Source organism: Biomphalaria glabrata, chromosome 1 (assembly GCF_947242115.1).
Source record: "Biomphalaria glabrata chromosome 1, xgBioGlab47.1, whole genome shotgun sequence".
Classification (NCBI taxonomy): Eukaryota; Metazoa; Mollusca; class Gastropoda; family Planorbidae; genus Biomphalaria; species Biomphalaria glabrata.
Window position 1 is genome coordinate 9,855,798 of NC_074711.1, and position 20,518 is coordinate 9,876,315.

At 36.2% G+C, this 20,518-nt stretch overlaps 2 protein-coding genes across 4 annotated transcripts in view; one reads left to right on the forward strand and one right to left on the reverse strand.

Annotated features, from left to right (window-relative positions):
• LOC106065383 (purine nucleoside phosphorylase LACC1-like) overlaps nt 1–20,518 on the reverse strand; it is a 24,941-nt gene continuing 4,423 nt past the window's right edge. For 2 of the 3 annotated variants that reach the window (XM_056020910.1, XM_013224178.2), the window contains exons 2-4: nt 6,058–6,564; nt 5,457–5,762; nt 1–1,589 (exon numbers count right to left, since the gene is read on the reverse strand). In XM_056020910.1, the coding sequence (XP_055876885.1) occupies nt 1,186–1,589; nt 5,457–5,762; nt 6,058–6,564 (1,217 nt within the window). In that variant the 3' untranslated portion in view covers nt 1–1,185. Of the gene's footprint in view, nt 1,590–5,456; nt 5,763–6,057; nt 6,565–10,144; nt 10,791–20,518 lie in introns of those variants that run through there. The other variant, XM_013224177.2, reaches the window with a different exon arrangement.
• LOC106074729 (long-chain fatty acid transport protein 2-like) overlaps nt 18,716–20,518 on the forward strand; it is a 21,447-nt gene continuing 19,644 nt past the window's right edge. The window contains exons 1-2 of the mRNA XM_056020897.1: nt 18,716–19,427; nt 20,351–20,461. Of these exons, the coding sequence (XP_055876872.1) occupies nt 19,070–19,427; nt 20,351–20,461 (469 nt within the window). The 5' untranslated portion in view covers nt 18,716–19,069. The remainder of the gene's footprint in view (nt 19,428–20,350; nt 20,462–20,518) is intronic.

Genomic DNA, 20,518 nt, shown 5'->3' on the forward strand with positions numbered 1-20,518 from the left:
TGACATGATAATGTTTCTTTTATTAAAGTTATAATCAAACCTTACATATATGTTTTCTACATTTGAAAAAAGTAAAATTGTTAAAAAAAAAAAGGACAGGATATTAGGAACAAATAAAAAAATTATTACAAAAAGAACAACAGATAATTACATCCCTCTATTGTAAGATGACATGGTGACATGAGTGTATTAATATATTAATATCAGAAATGAATACAAAATGACCATCCATACATCCAATGTATTAAGTTTCTTAATACACAGGCAATGTTAAAAATGGTTTACAGTTATAGACTGTAACAACATAAATAAATTTATGTAAAACACTCGATTGTAATGGGCTAAATGTTTGTTAAGTACAATTTTAATATTTACAATTATAGATTGTGTCCAGTTTAGTATTTCAACATTAAATGAAATAATTGTTAGTGTTATGATTTGTAATTTCACTAAACTAATCAATAGTTTATGAACTTTTATATAATATAGTTGATACATTTATACATAACAAATAATTCAATCTTAAAAGTCATGTTTATATATTGCAATAAGGACAATAATGGAATGTATAGTATGAAAGACTTGTGATACAACTCTAATCAAAAGGTAAAACAATATATACAATGACAATAATATATTGTACTAGGTAAATCTGAATAGATTTAGTGTTCTAAAAATGCACACAACATTAGTTGATAAATAAAAAATTGTTCATGTTTTATATATTTAAATTTGCCACAAAAAATGGCAACTACTTATATCACAAATATAAAACAGAATTTTCATTTTGATTTCACACAAGCTGAAGCTCAATCTTCCGACTTTTTTTTCTTCTGCCTGTTAAATAAAACTTGAGATAAAAAAAATTTAACTTCTGTATCATTCAAACAATATGTTTCAATTTAAAACACAAGGTAGCCATCATTCACACAATGAGGTAATATTTTTGTTTATGAAAAGAAAGAAAAATGTTAATTATCATTTAAATAAAATGATACACATTTTTAGTTTACAAAAAAAAATAAGTTCAACTTATTGTTACTAAATGTAAAAAATCAAGGTACATTACACCCCAATACCAAAGAAATGTCTGTAATGATGTGTTGTAAAATAATTTATACACATTTTAAAAAAATTATCTACTTCATGGTTATTAAAATTAAAAAAAAAAAATTCAAATATTTACTAAGCCTTGTATGATATAAATCCTATTTGATTACCAAAGGGAATCCCATCCCTTCTGTGTGAGAAAAACTGTTTGTTGCAGACTGTGCAGTAGGCATTACTGGTATCAATATTAGAACTCGGCACACCATCTAATTCTAGCATCTTAACATTGGCTTTAACTAGATCTGCATGAACCCAATCTATATTACTTTCTGACGGCCAGGTGAAAGAAGGGTCAAGTTCATGTACAGGACTTGCATCAACCGCTGGCAGGTCAAAACATTTGCCATCAACAGTTGGCCCGATTGCTGCAACAACATCTTTTGGATTTGTCTGGTATTCATCCACCATTGCTTTCAAACAGGCTCTGACAGCACCGAGAGTCGTACCACGCCATCCAGCATGCACCGCACCACAAGCACCTAAGATAATAAACAGCATGACAACAGATTACTTTCAGTTGTGGATAATTAAGATTTCATTCAAGTATTTCATTCTGAAAATTGTTAATTTATATGTGAATGTTATTGATGTATTCTTGTTTTTTAAAAGAAAAATGACTGATTTTATCTTACATATATATATATAACAGACATTTCTTAAAGAAAGATAATTAAAAGGCGGTTAACTGTACTAATAAAATTCTTTTTATCTTTATAGATGTTATGACTTTACAATTTTGTTTTTAAAATGATTTAAATGTATGTGCATTCCCTATGCAAACTAAAACCTAATAAAAAGTTTTGCTTTCAGAAAACGAAATATAGCTGTTACTTTTTTGTCAAACATGATGTGTTCATTGTGCATGATGTGTTCATTGTGAAATTCTATTGTCAATTACATTTTAAGTTTTTGCTATCTACATGTGACAAATGGTGGACAGACAGCACCAAAATAATAGCAACAAGTAAGGGATGATAATATATATATTAATAGGGTCTAGAGTTTTTAATGGATTTAATAGTATAGGTCTATACAACAATTTATTGATTCAACATACTATTTTGTCCCTGATAAGCCTCTACAAGTTTACCATTTTTAGCGGCCCCCGAAAGGAGAAAAGACGCTATTAGTTTTGTGTGAAATGTCTGTCCGTCTAGATCTTGTAAACTAGACAAGATATTGAAAATCAGATATCACAATATTTTAGACCAGCGATGCCCAAACTAAGGCCCGCGGGCCAGATCCGGCCCGCGACGTGCTTCAATCCGGCCCGCCAAAACATTGGAACAAAATGATTAAACAAAATGTAAAAATGAGAAAGTTACGTTTGATATTTTCTTTAAGTTAGAATTCTCACTCTTTATTTGGTGAATTCCATCTTTATGTTTGGTACTCTAATATTCATATTCAATATTTTTTTTTATTGTAAGAACACAAGTGTTGTTGTTTTTTTTTTCATGTAGATAAGACTTGACAGCTATTTTTAAAATCTTGAAAAATTCCGCTACTGTCTTGAGCTAGCCGTGTCCTTGACACCTTGTGTGTACAACACAGAGCATCATTGATGCCTCGTTTTGGGTCGTGTTCTTTTAATGTCAAAGCGATTGGTACCGTATTGTTTAACGTTTGTGATTTAATAAAATGGGAAAATCTAAGAAACGAAAAGTGGATTCTGCATGTAGAAAAGTGAACAGATCTTTACTTTTTTGTGGAATTCGATAATAAGCCAACATTTTTCATTTGTAAAGAAAGTGTGGCTGTTTTTAAAGAACATAACATTAAAAGGCATTATGAAACCAAATACATAAACACGTATGGTGACATTCTTGATTTGAGCCATGAAGACAAGATTGCCAAGTTACGAATAGAGATCGTGGGATTGACGAAAATATTTAACAAAAAGAGACAAGAAAATGAGTCGGCGATAAGGGCCAGCTACAGCTCACATCCTAAATAGAGCAATGAAGCCTTTATCCAATGGCGAATGTGTAAAAAAAAGTGCTTGCTAGCAGTGATGGAAGAAATGTCCTGAAAAGAAGAATGCATTAGAAGCTGTCAGCTTTTCTCGCATGACACTACAAAATTTCCGTTCACATTAAAAGACAGAGCAGCAGAATTCGAAATGTTTTCTATTGCCGCTGATGAGTCCACTGACATAACCGATACCGCGCAACTCTTGGTATTTATTCGCGGTACAAACAACAATTTTGATATAAGAGTAGTTAGCAGCTATGAGGAGCATGCATGGGACTACAACTGCAGAAGACATGTTCAAAGAAGTGTCAGCCATCATAGAAGACCTTGCTCTTCCTTGGAATAAATTAGTTGGAGTGATTACTGATGGCGCTAGAAATATGCCTGGATGTCACAGCGGACTGACAGCAAGAGTTATTTTAAAAAGTTGAGTCGAATGGAACTGAACCCTTGCGGCTTCACTGCATCATTCACCAACAAAATCTCTGAGGAAAGGTTTTGAATCTAGACCATGTGATGCTGATTATGTTCAGTACTGTACATTCCATCAAATCACAAGCGTTGAATCACAGAACTATCAAAGATTTTCTGACAGAAATATGAAGACGTTCTATTTCACAGTGAAGTGGGGGGCTGGTTAAGCCGAGGAAAGGTATTAAAATTTTTTTTTATTTGAGACACAAAATTGAAATATTTAGGATGGAAAAATCAAAACAAGTGCCACAACTGAACGACCCCTCGTGGTTGTGGGATTTGGCTATTTTATGCGACATCACATCAAATCTAAATGAACTCAATACCAAACTACAAGGGAAAGACACATTGCTTTCGCATGTGTGTGCAGACATGAGCGCTTTCCAAACCAAATTGCAACTCTTCATTCAACACTTCCAACCTGAACCACTCTACAAAATGATGAGCAGCTAAATAAAGAAAAAATTATCCAACTTCTGAGGCTCTTGATGAATAATTTCTGTGAAAGATTTGTGGATTTTTATAATTTAAAAATGAAATCCGTCTTTTTCAAAATCCATTTGCTGCCGATGTGTCAAGTGCCAGACAGATCTGCAACTGGAACTGATTTGACTTACAAAGCCAGACATCCCTGCTTGACAAATCTCAAGTGATGCAGACTATTGACTTCTACTGCGTGTTACCTGCAGAAACTTTTCCAAATCTTCGGAAACAAGCGTTAAGGGTGATCACAAGTTTTCCAAGCACTTATTTGTGGGAATAAACTTTTTCAGTGATGAAATATGCGAAATCCATGTTACGTAATCGACTCACGGATGAACAGCTAGATTCAGTGCACCGACTTGGTGTTTCATCTATGCAGCCAGATATTCAGAAGATGGTTTTGGATAAACTTCTTGCATCACATGAATTTATGTAAGTAGGTCCACAAATAAAACTAATAAAAATAGCTTATTGTATTTTTTTCCCTTTTTGGTGATATGGCCCGCGACACGAATGCCAAAAATTAAAATGGCCCGCAGACCAAATAAGGTTGGGCATCACTGTTTTAGACCATTCAAAGTTCTGATGCAATGGCTACTTTTTTTTTTTTCTGAAAGCGAAAAATCTAATTTTTAAAATCAGTTATGCAAGTATTTTTTTAAAGAGAAAAACTAATTAGTATGCATTATAAGTTAGACCTAATTTAGAACGAATAGTAATCTTATAAACTTCATTTTCCTAAACTTTTTTTTAATTGCGGTAATTTTTGTTAGTTTTGTTTTGAGGATTCGAATAAGAGATTAATCCTTTTCAAAGAATTAGATCAATTATAAGACATCAGTTAGGCCAGGGGAGGTGCCGTGGCTGAGCGGTAAAGCGCTTGGCTTCCAAACTGGGGGTTCCGGGTTTGAATCCTGGTGAAGACTGGGATTTTTAACTTTGGAATCTTTGGGCGCCTCTGAGTCCACTCAGCTCTAATGGGTACCTGACATTAGTTGGGGAAAAGTAAAGGTGGTTGGTCATTGTGCTGGCTACGTGACACCCTCGTTAACCGTAGGCCACAAAAACAGATGAACTTTACATCATCTGCCCTATAGACCACAAGGTCTAATAGGGGAACTAGTTAGGCCAGGTTCACATCTAACTTTACATTCACTTTCACCTATCCTTTGATCTGCTGGACCGTTGGGGCACTACACAAGATCTGTTAACCTTCTTTCTCCATTCTTATCTCTCATTTGTCTTTGATATAATTAACATTCGGATGTTCTTTCTGAAAATATTGAAGCCTGCCTGGGTGGACCACTTCGGGGGCCGATTTTGAGACAAACAGTCTTTTGTAATCTTGTTAGAACTATATTTTCATAAATTTAGATTTAGAAAAAAAATGTAAGGGCATAATCATTACATTTTACCTGTAACAGTATCAGCTAATAAAATCATGGAGCAGTCAGCTCCAGGTGCAGCAATAGTTATCCCTGGCATATTGGTCACAATGCCATCATAGTATGCAGGTGGCGTTTTCCCAACAACCCATATAGACTTTCCATGTTCCACTCTGGCCACCTTTAATTGTTCTGGATCGAATCCTGCTGCTTGACCTAAGCGACGGCGGTTTTCATTAATAGCTAACTGAGAATCTGGTTTGCGCATAGTGTAGATTGTATTAAGAGATGCAATGGGAGGTAATTGTGAAACACCACCGTAGCGCTCATGAAAACCTGAAACATTTGAATACATGTGTATTTGATATTAGTGACAATGTCAAGTAAATAACTAAGTAACTCACTAGAAATCAGGCTATCATTAAACTTCTTTATTTTATTAAAATTTTTAAAAAATTTTTTATTCAATTTTGTTATATGAACTTCTATTGAATTTTTTAAAAATTAAAATATACTGAATAATACCTAAAAATAACAAAAGCTTTAAAGAGACTACAATTAATTCACAAATCAAATACAAAAATATAAGAAAGGATTCAGTAACTCGATGAAACTGACATTTTCCTATTACCTGCATTAAACTTATCTGAAGGTATCAAAGCACTTCTCAGGATTTTAACTTCATCAGGGTTCCCCACTGTTTTGAAATAATTTTTAATACTAGATTCGACTGAGTCCACTTCTGGGCGCACCAAGCCGGAAGGCTGGTTAGGGACATCTACACCTCTGATTGACCAGTTGTGAACATGTGAAAACATATGCAAGAACACTGTCTCCCAGTACTTTTTCATCATCAGACTTGTGACCAGCACGAAGTCAGTGATGTTATCAGCATCCATTAGAGACTTTGCCTTGAAGCACAAGTCTATGTTATCGGTAGAGATAATAGTTTCAATGGACTGCGGTAAGGTCAGCTCCATCTCCCTGGCACAAAGTGCTATGATTTTTTGTCTCTTGTGTCCATTTAGCTTGTCCCTCAAGGTGGTTATCAAGTAATCTTTAGTAGTCTCTGATGCGTCTGTGGCTAGATCAAGAATAATGCTGTCGTTCATACTGGCTTGCTTCTTCTTGTCTTCACCTATTAAATGATAATAATAAACATTTAAATAAAAATCATATATAATGAATATATAGAATATAATCATGAACTCTAGTAGTCAGGCAAAAAAGTTTAGAGTTAGATCTATTTTAAGAACTAGATTCTAGAATATTTAAAATTAAAACATAAAAATTATGATTACAATTTTCAGACTTTAAATAATTCCTATCACACCAAACATGATTCTTTTAAAATTGAGATTGTATAAGGCTAGATCTAGTTCAATCTATAGATATATAATATGCATTTTTGTTCTGGTCTACATTATTATTACGATTATATGTAGGCCTTGATTTTTGTAGGCAGGCGGAGCAATTTATTCTTCCAAATGTCTACCAGGCGGAGGGTCTCTCAACACTTCTATATGGCTCTGAGACATAACACTATATAAAAAACAACTAAGACTTCTTGAGCGCTTTCACCAAAGATGCTTGCGCTCCATCATGGACATACGGTGGCAGGACCGCACTACAAACAGCGATGTCCTTGCGAACGCCGGTATGGACAGTATAGAGGGACTTCTTATGGTCCGACAGCTACGCTGGGCAGGGCACATATCACGTATGGGAGACGAACGTATGCCAAAGGCAGTCTTTTTTGGTGAGCTAATAGGTGGTCGACGTAACAGAGGCGCCCCATGGAAACGCTTCAAAAACCAGCTTAGACGTCAACTTTCCTTGGCTGACATAGAAGAGAGCACCTGGCTGCATGCGGTGTCGGAACGAGACAGCAGGAGGTCAATCACGAAGGCCACGGGATACACATTTGAGACCAAAAGAAAACCTGCTGCTGAAGACAAAATCGACCACCTGTCAAAGACTCATTTTCATGCTAAATGTACCCAAGTCCTGGACAATATCATAATGACACATACAACGATAAAATAAGATTCAGAATGCCACTTTACCGACATATAAACATCTTTAATTCCATTATTTTCACTCTCATACAGCAAAAAATAGTTCGAGTCTCTACACTTAGAATATATATCCAAAAAACCAACCGTCCTGCACTAGGCACAAAAAACACACCCCCTTATCATGAGTTACATTATGTTTTTCAAAACATCTCACCAAATAAAAACAACCCAAAACAATAACAGTTTTAAAACCCACAACCTGGATTGCCCCCCTTCTCCTCTACAGTAAACAGGAGACCCAGGCTGACCAGAACTCAGTCCTGACATTTCTCCCCCCTCTAATTTTTGTCTGTTTCTGGGTTCATTTAAAACAGACGAACTTCCGATAAAGAGATTTTCCAAACGTACATATATCAACATGCAAATAAAAGTAATCTTGGTACTAAAACATAGCCTACAGTTTGTAAAAAAAAACTAGAAAATAATGGAATTAAAGATGTTTATATGTCGGTAAAGTGGCATTCTGAATCTTATTTTATCGTTGTATGTGTCATTATGATATTGTCCAGGACTTGGGTACATTTAGCATGAAAATGAGTCCTTGACATTTTGGGGGCCTGTCCAAAACAACTACATGCGATGGATGCATCAATCTCCAGTGAAGTATCTGCTGTATCCAGACAGCATATATCTCTGAGTACTGCAACCTGAAGTATCTACTGCACCCAGACAACGCATATCTCTGAGTACTGCAACCTGAAGTATCTACTGCACCCAGACAACGCATATCTCTGAGTACAGTAACCTGAAGTATCTGCTGCACCTAGACAATGCATATCTCTGAGTACAGTAACCTGAAGTATCTGCTGCACCCAGACAACGCATATCTCTGAGTACAGTAACCTGAAGTATCTGCTGCACCCAGACAACGCATATCTCTGAGTACAGTAACCTGAAGTATCTGCTGCACTCAGACAGCGCATATCTCTGAGTACAGTAACCTGAAGTATCTGCTGCACCCAGACAGCGCATATCTGAGTACAGTAACCTGAAGTATCTGCTGCACCCAGACAGAGCATATCTCCAAGTGTGTACTAATGAAAGAGTTCAAGTCCATAAGGAGCGGAAACTCGTCGTCTGTATTTTAGGCTGTTACTATCTAATAATAATGATTTAACATGCCGAATGTGTTCACTATTAGCAAGTAATAGTAGCACCCCTTCGTACGTCTAAACATAAGTGTATATGCATGGCCAATTTCGTTCCTTATAATTGGATTACCAATACGCTCATTCCTTAGATTATACTGAAGAAGCTGCTGCTGGATCTCATACTTATATGAATTTAACTTTTGTGGTACATTCTATTTGGATTATACTGAAGAAGCTACTGCTGGATATAATACTTATATGAATTTAACTTTTGTGATACATTCCAAGTACCGATACCGCGCGTAGGTATAAAGCCATGTTGGGATTACCTGTTGGATTATCTACCTGAAATAGACTAAGAGAAATCACATTATTGGATAACCTTGGACAATTGTCTTTAACCTGTTGGAGTACCAGTTGAACAACATAAGTAGGAACAGAGGTATTAGTATTATTTTAATTTTGCTTTAATTTTTTTTGTATGTATATCATTTTGTGAGGTAATATTGTAATAAAGGACACTGCTCTAGGAAAATGTCAGAGTTTATACCTCATCCATTTGAGGAGATAGTAGCCCAGGCTCAGATGTTGGGGTTTAAGGGCAAAACGTTAAAGAAATTTATAGAGGCCCAACAGAAAATTGACTCAGATAGACTGACAAGGGAAGCGGAGGAGAGAAGACATATAAGAGAGATGGAGGACAAACAACTAGCAAGACAACATGAAATGGATAAGAAAGACATGACAGTTAACGACAACCCCCAACAGAATAAACAGTTAGACAAAAACCTAAAATGCATGACAGACAACGAGGACTTGTTATTCTACTTAGAACTGTTCGAAACGACTGCTACTGCTAACGACATACCCAAAACAATAACAGTTTTAAAACCCACAACCTGGATTGCCCCCCTTCTCCTCTACAGTAAACAGGAGACCCAGGCTGACCAGAACTCAGTCCTGACACCACCTGCGGACAATGGTTATGCTTGCCCTGGATGAGGTAAAATATGTAGATCACAGCTGGGGCTACACAGCCACGGGAAATACTGTAGTCCTCACTAATCTTCTGACTCGAAGACAAGTCTTATATATATATATGTAGGCCTATATACTTTGGATATTTCTATAATTTGAAATTCAATATAAGTAAATTGAAAAGGAGTATATATACAGTCTACTTGAGTGACTTGACTATTTTAGAAACCTAAAATTATAATTAAACTATATATGTATATAGACTTTAGAATATATTAAGTGAGTTTAGTACAGCTATGTCTAGATCAGATATATGATATTAGATCTATATTGACTATATACAATATCTAGTGTCAATGTATTGTAACGGTTAATAATATAGATCTAGATCTAGTTCAATACTGCAGGCAAAAAAAAAAGACAACACAATGAATTATATAGTAGACTGAGTAGAGATTATTATATATGAATTTAGATTAGATTCCTGTGTTTATAAATAAACTATTTAATTTAATCAACATATTGTTATACTTCTATTCTAGATCTATTTAAATTAGATTAGTCTACTTACAGATAAATAAAGGCCTATTTTTGTTATCACAGAATCTGCACATTATGAATATAGACCTAGATATCTTTGGCGTCAGTTATGTCCCTTTGCTTCTTCTTTTTTTTTCCCTACACTAGATCTACATTAGTTTAGTAGATGATAAGCTCTTGATAATCTAAATCTAGAAGTATGCGTACTTGTACTTTCGAATCTAGATTAGATCTAGTGTACGTACAACATTCTAAATATAATCTAGATTTTCTAAATTGTATATATTACAGATCTAGATTTAAAAATAGATATAAAATTTGTATTTCTAAAAAACTAGATCTAGATGTAGTCGATCTAGAGTAGTCTGCTCTTCATAGATCTGTCACAGTCTGTAACGGTGTGTTGACTCACAACTAACCGAGATCTAGATGTAGACTAGATCTAGATATGATTGTATGTTACAACGCTTATTGACATAAATGACGCTTTCCGTCTCGCAAAAACTATTAAATCTCGATTTAGATGTAGATCTAGTAAATGAAAATTATGTTTAAATGATCTAACACTGACGAATACTACCGTCCTATGCACAATGCTCGCATTTTAAAACTACACTTTATTATGAAGGGGAGAAAAAAAACAATTTGGTCGTCTGGAAATGAATAAAGGAAATTCCCACTAGTGAAATGACGTAGTTCTCTTATCTCGGGAGTTGAGAAATGATAGGGAAACGCCAACGCCTTATAATTTTATTGGGTAAATAGTTAACTAAATACGTCGAGATCCAGATCTAGGTCTATTACATTTTAATAAAGTGAGTGCGTAATATCTGTCAAATAGTATGAAGTATTTAGGCGTAAGATTATTTAAAGGATATAGGTTTACTAAATTAGTAAAATAAAAAATTAAAAAATACCACGGATTAGCGGTCTATTATCAGGGCCGGTCTGCGGTATAGATGGAGGCCCTAGCTAGGCGAAGTGAATAGTGTGGCTCCAAATGAAATAGAAAAACAAAAAAAAACGAAGACCGAAAAATTCGTACGCAATGAATTTTTAACAGTCCCTTAACTAGGCCTATATAAAAAAAAATCAACACTAAGCTGTAATGTGCTTCATGGACGATTCATGATCACCAGACTAGAAATAACGTTTCGATATTTCACCAAAAGGAAGAAGCAATGGTCTTCTAACATAGTCTTTAAAAAATAGATCTAAATATTCGCGAATAAACCATAAATAATAGCTGAAACTTAGAGCTAGGATAGCAGATAATATATAAGAGCCATAGAATTCTGCAATGTTTGAGATTTGATCCGTTTTTCGCAATTTTTGGCTACAAAAATAATTCTTCTAGTAGGCCTAGTCCTGTGCGAGGCCCCAACCAATCGGTGGCCCTATAGGCGGCTGCCTAGTTTGCATGTGCCTCAGGCCGGCCCTGATATAAACATCAAATACGTAATAAACTTTGTATTATTACTATGTCTCTTATTAACTTAATAAACGTATCATGGGTTAAGAAAACGGCTCGAGCGATTTTCGTAGAAATCTGACAATTTTTCTTTTTTGGCTATATCTTTTGAGGATAGATACTAGCAGTCAAATCTCTGTTTTGTAGGCCTACGTTATTTATTTTTTATCATTTAAAAATTTGTGTTACGTTCTAAGCACATTTTCTGAGATTAAAGTTTTATGTTCCTTCAAGAAAAGGCTTATTTAGACTTAGATCCTCCCTCGCCGTTCGGCCCATTGGGCGGCAAGCTGTCTCCATAAAGGTTTGTCATTGGCAATGTCTGAAGCCTCTTCCCACCTGGTGGCCACTGCTCTGAGGTCCTCCATGAAAGTGTGGCGCTAAGTTATACGAGGACGTCCCCTGTTTGCGCTTTCCTTTTAATGGCCTCCATTTCATCGCAACTCTTGGTATGCGTGATTCATTCTGTCGGAGGGCATGTCCCCCTAAATATCACGTGACGCTGGGGTCACAACCTCATTAAGTGATCGACTCCTAGTTCGGCATAGGATTTTCTTGTTTAAGTTCATTGAGCAGACGATAAATTCATACGCACGTGACAAATGAACAGTAGACATGACATAGCAAAAAAAAAAAAGTACCCCAGATGGAAAGTGATTTCAAGTGGGTTTATAAAGAGAAACCAAGAAAATCTTCCTCGTGGAATCTGGAATCTACACTTGTGACTGGGAAATGTTAGCCCTTGATCGCTCTTCATTAGACCTATATGTGCCCGTATCTCGGGCTGCTAAGCAAATAAGATAACCCAACCGAGCCGGAGTTAGACTTGATTAGGCCCCAAGCTAATAAAGACATGGGGCCCACTTGTAAGGCAATTTGTTTTTCGTTTGCTCTTTTTCTGAAATGGTTGAAACTATCTCTGTAATCATTTCTGAGGCTTAGGTGTCCTAAAGTATTAGTTTGGATATAGGTGAGTCCAGCACTGATATCTGACAGTGACAGCAAAGAAAGAAAAAGATTAGCCCAAATAGAAAAGATTAGCCCAAATAGAAAGATTAGCCCAAAATAGAAAAGATTAGCCCAAATAGAAAGATTAGCCCAAATAGAAAAGATTAGCCCAAATAGAAAAATTAGCCCAAATAGAAAAGATTAGCCCAAATAGAAAAATTAGCCCAAATAGAAAAGATTAGCCCAAATAGAAAGATTAGCCCAAATAGAAAAGATTAGAACAAATAGAAAGATTAGCCCAAATAGAAAAGATTAGCCCAAATAGAAAAGATTAGCCCAAATAGAAAAGATTAGCCCAAATAGAAAAGATTAGCCCAAATAGAAAGATTAGCCCAAATAGAAAAATTAGCCCAAATACAAAAGAAGGTGATATTGTAATAGATCCAACCCTCATGTTGAAATGAGATTGTGTTCATCTTGGACCACGACGGAGGACCTTAATACAAACTCGAGCCTTAATTAAGATGTTTTTCATTGAAATCCTCCAAAAAAAAAACGTTGTGTCCTCCATATAAATATTTCCCAGGGTCTCCACTTACTTAAATCCGGCCCCGCTACTTTCTAACATTATATTGAATATAAATTGATAAACCCGTGCTAATGCCAGGGCCGGCATTAGATAATTGGAGGCTCTAGGCGAAGTGAATTTCTTGGCCTTAAATAAAATGGGAAAATAAAAAAAATATACATATAAAAAAATAAAATAGCGCAATTTTGTTAAAGCGTAGTCAGGCTTGTGACCCCAACAATAACATAGGCACAAGTCTCGCTATTTCTTCAAAAGTTTTTGAAGTGCTGTACGAGGCTTCCATCAATCGGAGGCCGCGGCTGCCTACTTTGCCTATGCCTAATGCTGACACTGCTAACGCTAAAGGGGGCTGCTGATCCATGTTCTTTCCGGGACAAACCCAAAAGTCGTTTATCGTCAAACGGTCTTTATCGATTTTCGTTTTGAAATTGTTATCCATTTAGATTGTACTTTTGTTGTCCAGGATACGCCCCATAAAGTATCAAAGGGCAGATTACTCATGTCGTTGACCGTGATCTTCAGTTCTAATTCATAAATACAGTAAACATGTTACCTACTTGTCGGTGTTTGTTGCTAGTTGACTAGATTTTAAAATGAGATGTAGGAAAATTTTCTGTAATAGGTGGCTGAGCGGTAGAGCGCTTGGCTTCATAACCGAGGGTCCCGGGTTCGAATCCTGGTAGAGACTGGGATTTCTAATTTCGGGATCTTTGGGCGCCTCTGAGTTCACCTAGCTCTAAATAAGTACCTGACATTAGTTGAGGAAAAGTAATGGCAGTTGGTCGTTGTGCTGGCCACATGACACACTCGTAAACCGTAGGCCGCAGAAACAGACGACTTTTATATCATCAGCCCTGCATGGTATTAAAGGGGAACTTTTCTTCTTTTATTAGGTGGTGGGAAAGTTATTTCTTGTGTAAATAAGCCATGTCAAGCATTTTATAAAGTTAATCGGATAAGGGTTATTTTTGTCGAAGCAGGACGTTTTGGCGACGCCGTTTTGGCGCGAAGGTCGTTTTGGCGCGAGCCGTTTTGGCGACGGCACGTTTTGGCGCGAAATACATTATGTACGTTTATTGTATTATTTCTTTTAAAAGAATTATTCATATCTATGTTTTGCATGAGTGTTTGTGTTATGACATATTTTTCACGTACTAAATGTAAATGTGTGTTTGTTTTTCACATCATTTTCTTTAATAAACATTTTGGCTTGTGTATGTGTGTTTATTAAGAGGCACACTTTTATTTTCAAAAAAGTTTTTTAAGATATTACTTTAAAAATTAAAAACAAAATGAAACAATGAAAGACTAAAAATTGATGCAATTATTTGTTTACATTAACATTGGTTTATTTAATGACTGTATGGTATCTCCAGCTATACATACCAAACACTTGCTAATATAAGTAAAAATATAATACATGTACCATGTTTCTCAAAGTACTTTAGATTACGTATACATAGACACCAGGGTTATTTGCCTTAGTCGCTGGAATTCAAGGGTTCATTAAAAAAAAAGCTACGTGCTTATTAAATTATCGTCAAATGATATCTCGCGCCAAAACGTCCCGTCGCCAAAACGGCTCGCGCCAAAACGTCCCGTCGCCAAAATGGCGGGGCCAAAACGTCCCGTCGCCAAAACGGCTCGCGCCAAAACGTCCCGTCGCCAAAACGGCTCGCGCCAAAACGTCCCGTCGCCAAAATGGCGGGGCCAAAACGGCGGCGCCAAAACGTCACGTACCGATTTTTGTAAAGTGGTCTTAGTTCTTTCAGATTTATATTCAACAATCGCCCCGATCAATACTTCGGCTGGAATCAGCTGTTAGGGGAGACTATTGGGACTATTAAACGAAGACGAAGAAGTTTGATGATTGGGAAAAGACCGAGTGCACGTAAGTATCAGCAGTGAACTCCGGTGCTTATGCACCAAGACTGTAAAGCAAGCCTCCCCCACCACACCCACCCCCGGATTTTAGGCAGTACATACTGTTTATCGCTCAAGGAGGGACCTCCACATATTAAAACAATTATAGCCTTTTTTTTTTAGATATGTATATCAAATTTTAGAAAGGGAGAAATTGAGGTTACTATACGTACAAGTAGTTAAGTGCCCCATTTCTTGTTATTTAAGTCCTCAAAACAGCGGCCTCCACCAAATAAATTATAAATAATATCCAGCGCTCGGAAATGGACACTAGTGATCTGATAATTACATCTGAATGGAAATGTATTCGATTCCGAAGATTAAGGATAAATGCGGTTTCACATTACTGAGACCTTCATATTTTTCCACATCAGTTGTAGACAAAACTAAGTTTTCTAAGATTCTAAGTTTTCTTTTCATCTTCTGCGCCTGTCTTCTAAAATAGCTTTTCTTTGAGTCTCAAATGAGAGTCCCACGGCATTTGTGAGAGCTCTTCGACTGTCTCCTTCAAAGGCCATCTGCTGCCAGCTACTTTCCTCTACGCCAAAGTGTAGCCTGAGTTTCTCGTTATTTCCCCACATCTGAATAAATGTTCCAGTACACTGCACTAAGTTTTGATTTTACATTTCAAACTAACACGCACACACAAAATCACACAGTCTGACACACACACACATTAAGTGAGCTAATAAAAATGTGAGTCACTGCCAAGGGCCTCAAACATTACTGGTCTCAGTATGTAATTGCAACTTAAAGTCCATTTCAACATCCTGAAAACTGAAACGTGGAGAGCAGCACGACTTTCTCATAATCCGTACATTCATTCCTCCCCCATAGCTACATGACACATGTTGTACCTTGGGGGTCAAGCACTAGATTTGGATGAGTTCAAAGGTCGATTCACTTGAACTCATTAAAGAGGTCCAATAGAATTTCTTGGGTTGATTTCCATTAATATTTTTAACAAATCATAAGCCAATAGAAGTACTAAATCTCTGGAAATACGAGTATAATTTTTGATCAAACCAAATAGTTACTCTTGTTTAATGAGATTACAAATTATTATTGAGATTTATAAACCAAACAATAACCATATTGAACCTTTAAACTTTGTTTGAACGAGTATATTTGCTTTTTAGGAAGAAGACAAAAACTAACAACCGACAGACGAAGTATGAACAAATGTTTACAATGTGTCAACAGATCACACAACTTAGCCGATACATGGTCCCCAAAATTTGTACCCCTGCCAATTCCTATTGGAGGAATACCAGAGATAGTAGTGAACTGTTCTATACTTTAGTTTGTATTATCGTGGGGATTCCCCGGGAAGCGCTCTGACGAAGCACATGTTTATTACACTTACTAACTCGGCCGTTTATTGTTGGTTTTTACGTTTAGTATCACATGATTTGATTATTGTCAGTTTTTATGTTACTCGCATTGAGTCTATATTAGGGACAGTTGTAACTACGCGTGAAGAATGCAAGCAACTTGTTATTGTAACTTAGATTTGGTTTTGTGTTTAGTTTACATGTCTGAAAATTTGAACATTCTATGTGAGTTTCTGTATTATTTTCTAATCTCCCGACCTTTGTTTACACAATGGAAACGAATCTAAAATAATAATTAATGCTCTAGCAGAGATAAAATGTTTAACATTAAGCAACTAAAGAATGCGTTGATATGCTGCCTATTTTGAATCATTACTTCAGTCTATCTGGCCATGAGCTATTTAGCATTACAACCGTTGCATCTTACGAAGAGAATAACGGATAAATCACGAGTTGTAAAACAAATATCACAGGCCTACTTGCGATCAGGATGGCTGCCTGGTCGTGCGGTTTGCGCGCTGGACTGTCGTTCACATTTATCGATGGTCGAGGGTTCAAACCCTGCCCGCTCCCATCCCCCGTCGTCCTGCTGGAGGTTTGGACTAGGAAGTAATTATCTTCAACTCTGAAGGAACATCCGAAACATGTAAAACAAGTCCTTGGTTCAGTTCTTAAAATAAAATGTTACTGTCCTTTAGATTGAAGTTAAAATATGACTAAAGAGACAAGTATAAAAGTTGTAAGTAACGCAGTTAGTGCACGTTTATTAAAAAGCATATGTCTATAAGAGACAAGACTCGAAGACAACGAGGACCATTTAGTGTGGGCTTGTGTAGAGCAGTGTTTCTCAAACTTTTTTTTTACTCGGGGACACCTTTAGTCAAAACTTGCCCACGGACCGCTAAAAGAAAAAGCTACATAAATGCATATTATATAAATTACATATCCATAAAAAAAATGTTTATTGAAATTATAGATTTTGTTTAATTATAATGAATTGGATAAACGTGATGAGATTTTATGGGTGTATTTTCGCCCGACTCAATATTGATAATGAGCAAACTCAAATCTCAACGAGCACACATTTTCAGTTTGTTTTATTTGTGATGAAGTTCTTTATGAATAAATAAATCCACGCTGTACCGAATAAAATGACGGGAAAGCAGCCAACAACTTGTGTACAATGACCCATAATGCAGGATATTCAATTGGAATCTGTTTTTGCAATCAGACTTCATGGTATCCTTGTTCAAACATTGGTTTAAGTTCCTCGTTTGTGGCTATTTCAATTTTAGAACGGATCAACAGTGCTTGGGGTCTGATTTACTTGACTTGCAATGGGTTCTATACCCAGTCGCGAATATCCAAGTGAAGAATGTCTTCAAATCTTTGGTTTAGGTCGACATAGAAGAAGATCGTAATAGACATATTGAACAGCAGCGAGGGGCTAGTTTATTATTATTCAAATCCGATCGAATAAGATGACTTTTAGGGAAGAAGTTATTTTAATTGTATACAATTTTCATCTTTCTGCGGACCCCTCAACTGACTTGTAGTGGATCCTTGGGGGTCCGCGGACCACACTTTTAGAACAGCTGGTGTAGAGAATTTTGACCTCGATTTAAATAAGGGGCCAGCAATATGACCGGACTTATTTAAAGCTGAAGTTGTGACTACATCTTTTAAACAAGCAAAATATAAAAATACCTTATCTTATCTGAGGTGAATAACTCCACATTTAGAGAAACACATCTAAAACTTGTATGATTTATTTTCCTTTTTTTTATAACAAACTTAATAATTGATAACCAAGAATTAACAGACTACTTGGTTAATTTTTTATTCATCTCTTCATAGAAACAATGTCTGCATGTGTTAAGTCTCAACTTAATCTGAACACTTGAACAATTTTATATCAACTCTGTTTATAATTGGCCATGAATTATCCGATTTTTCAAGAATAGCATGATCAGGTAAATTTCTAAATATTTTGTACACACTCAACTAAATTTCATGCTGTGTACAACGACTGAGAAAGTAGCCTATTTTTATTTCCATTAATTGGTTGATCATGTATGGCTAATTAAGAGGTCTTGTTTTAGTATTGCATCAGTATCTAACAAACATATCATTTAAGACGTATCAGCTGATCACCGAGTCAATGCTAGGCATCTCTTGTACATTTTGATAAGTTATGTGATCTAAAACTTGGATGGTATGCTGCAGTCTTACAGGAAACTTAAAATCTAACTCGTGTGGATGTTTGCATTAAGATGGAAAGTAGGCTCACTTGAGAATTTGCAAACACAGCCACTCCATGGCAGGAAATTAAGACATCGCGAGATAGACCTGACTGCTGTAGTAGACATTTGAAGTTGTCATTCTCTAACGGCTAGGATAGAGGAAAACCTTCCTTCTTTGTGTGTACGGACGTGTGTACTAGCTCATCCCATTTGACCCAAGGGGCCTAAACAGACGACACGCAATGTTGACAACTTAGCTACTCTTTTCAATTTTTACTTCATTTGATTTTGTGCATTCTTTACTTAATATACTTGACTCTTTTTTTTCTCGTCAGAAGTTCACGCAAAGTAAATAAAACATGTGGATGCTTTGATAGTAGTGCGATTGCACATCAGTGTTGTTAAATTTTTGCTGTAACAACACAACAAAAAAGTTTAGGGCTACATAATGTTTCCTTCATTCGGTATAATCGGCGCCACAGCGATATTTATATTTTTCCTTCTTGTGTATCTCGGGGGAACATTCTTTCGAGATTTTTACACCATTTACATTGGCGCCAAAACCGCCAGAGCGATACGTCGTTCCGTGAGGAAAAGGATGTTTCTGATCGACCATTTTGAGAGGCAGGTAACCTACAGACAGAACCACCCGTTGGTCATCTTCAAAGAAGAGACGTACACCTACCAAGATGTGGACAAAATGGCCAACAAAGTTGGGCACGCGTTGGTCAAGCTAGGGGTCGGGGCAGGAGATATTGTTGCCCTAGTGATGACCAATGAGCCTGCATTTATTTGGTTATATTTGGGTAAGTAGGTCAAACACGTGACTAAAAATTGCCACTCAATTCAATTCATGCACAAATTTACAATTTAATTTTTATACTAAGTACTGCAACCTTTTACATGAGAGATTGTCTTCGTATTTGTTAAAACAAATAAGCAAACAGATGCATGTAGTTTATAATTAATTTTTGTATTTTGAATGAAACAGAAGTTTAGAGAACGTTCGTAGAGTTTTTGCCGCCTCTTCTGTGCCAGGCTTACCCATAATGCCCTCAATCAGAGACGTATTTACGGCATTGCAGCCTGTGTGATAGCCAGGGGCTGTCTCTACAAACTCAAAATATATATGATGTGAAAAGGAAATGCATAACAACAACAAAAAAATAAAAAAATTAAAAGTGCTTTCAATATATATATATATATATATATATATATATATATAGGCCTTCTATATTTCTAGAATATTTTAACGTGGTGAGATGTCTGGCTGAGAGGCTGTATAAAAGCTTTTTTTTTTAAGTGCTTTTTTATTTAGGTTTTAGAAAGAGGGTAGAAGCCATCACACTCTAATTTATTGAAACCCTGCCCTTCTCACTTTGACAATACATTATTTTCGCCCTTGCGGGGCTTTTAAAACTCAAGGCCTTTCTTTGTAACTCATAGAAAACATAGAGAACAGTGAGTTCTAACGGAACTCTCCGTTTAAGAAGCTAATTTCTACATCCCAGATTTGATAATTATCCGCTGAAAGCATTGACTAAGAACAAAAACGTACGGTAAGCATAGTTATAGTATACATACACACACAGATGTACTTTACAAACATACACATTTACTCAGACACACACACACACACAGATGTACTTTACAAACATACACATTTATTCAGGCACACACACACATTGTTCACGACGCCATGTTACTCAGCTCTCTGTTAATTCAACAGGAATACTTAAGATCGGAGCGCGCATCTCTCTAGTCAACCACCATTTGAAGTGCGACTCCTTACGTCACAGTATCGTCTGCAGCGGACCCAAGTTAATCATACTTGGTAAAGGTACGTAAAGAGGGAGGCAAATAATATCAAGACCACATTTCATGAGACTCAGACATA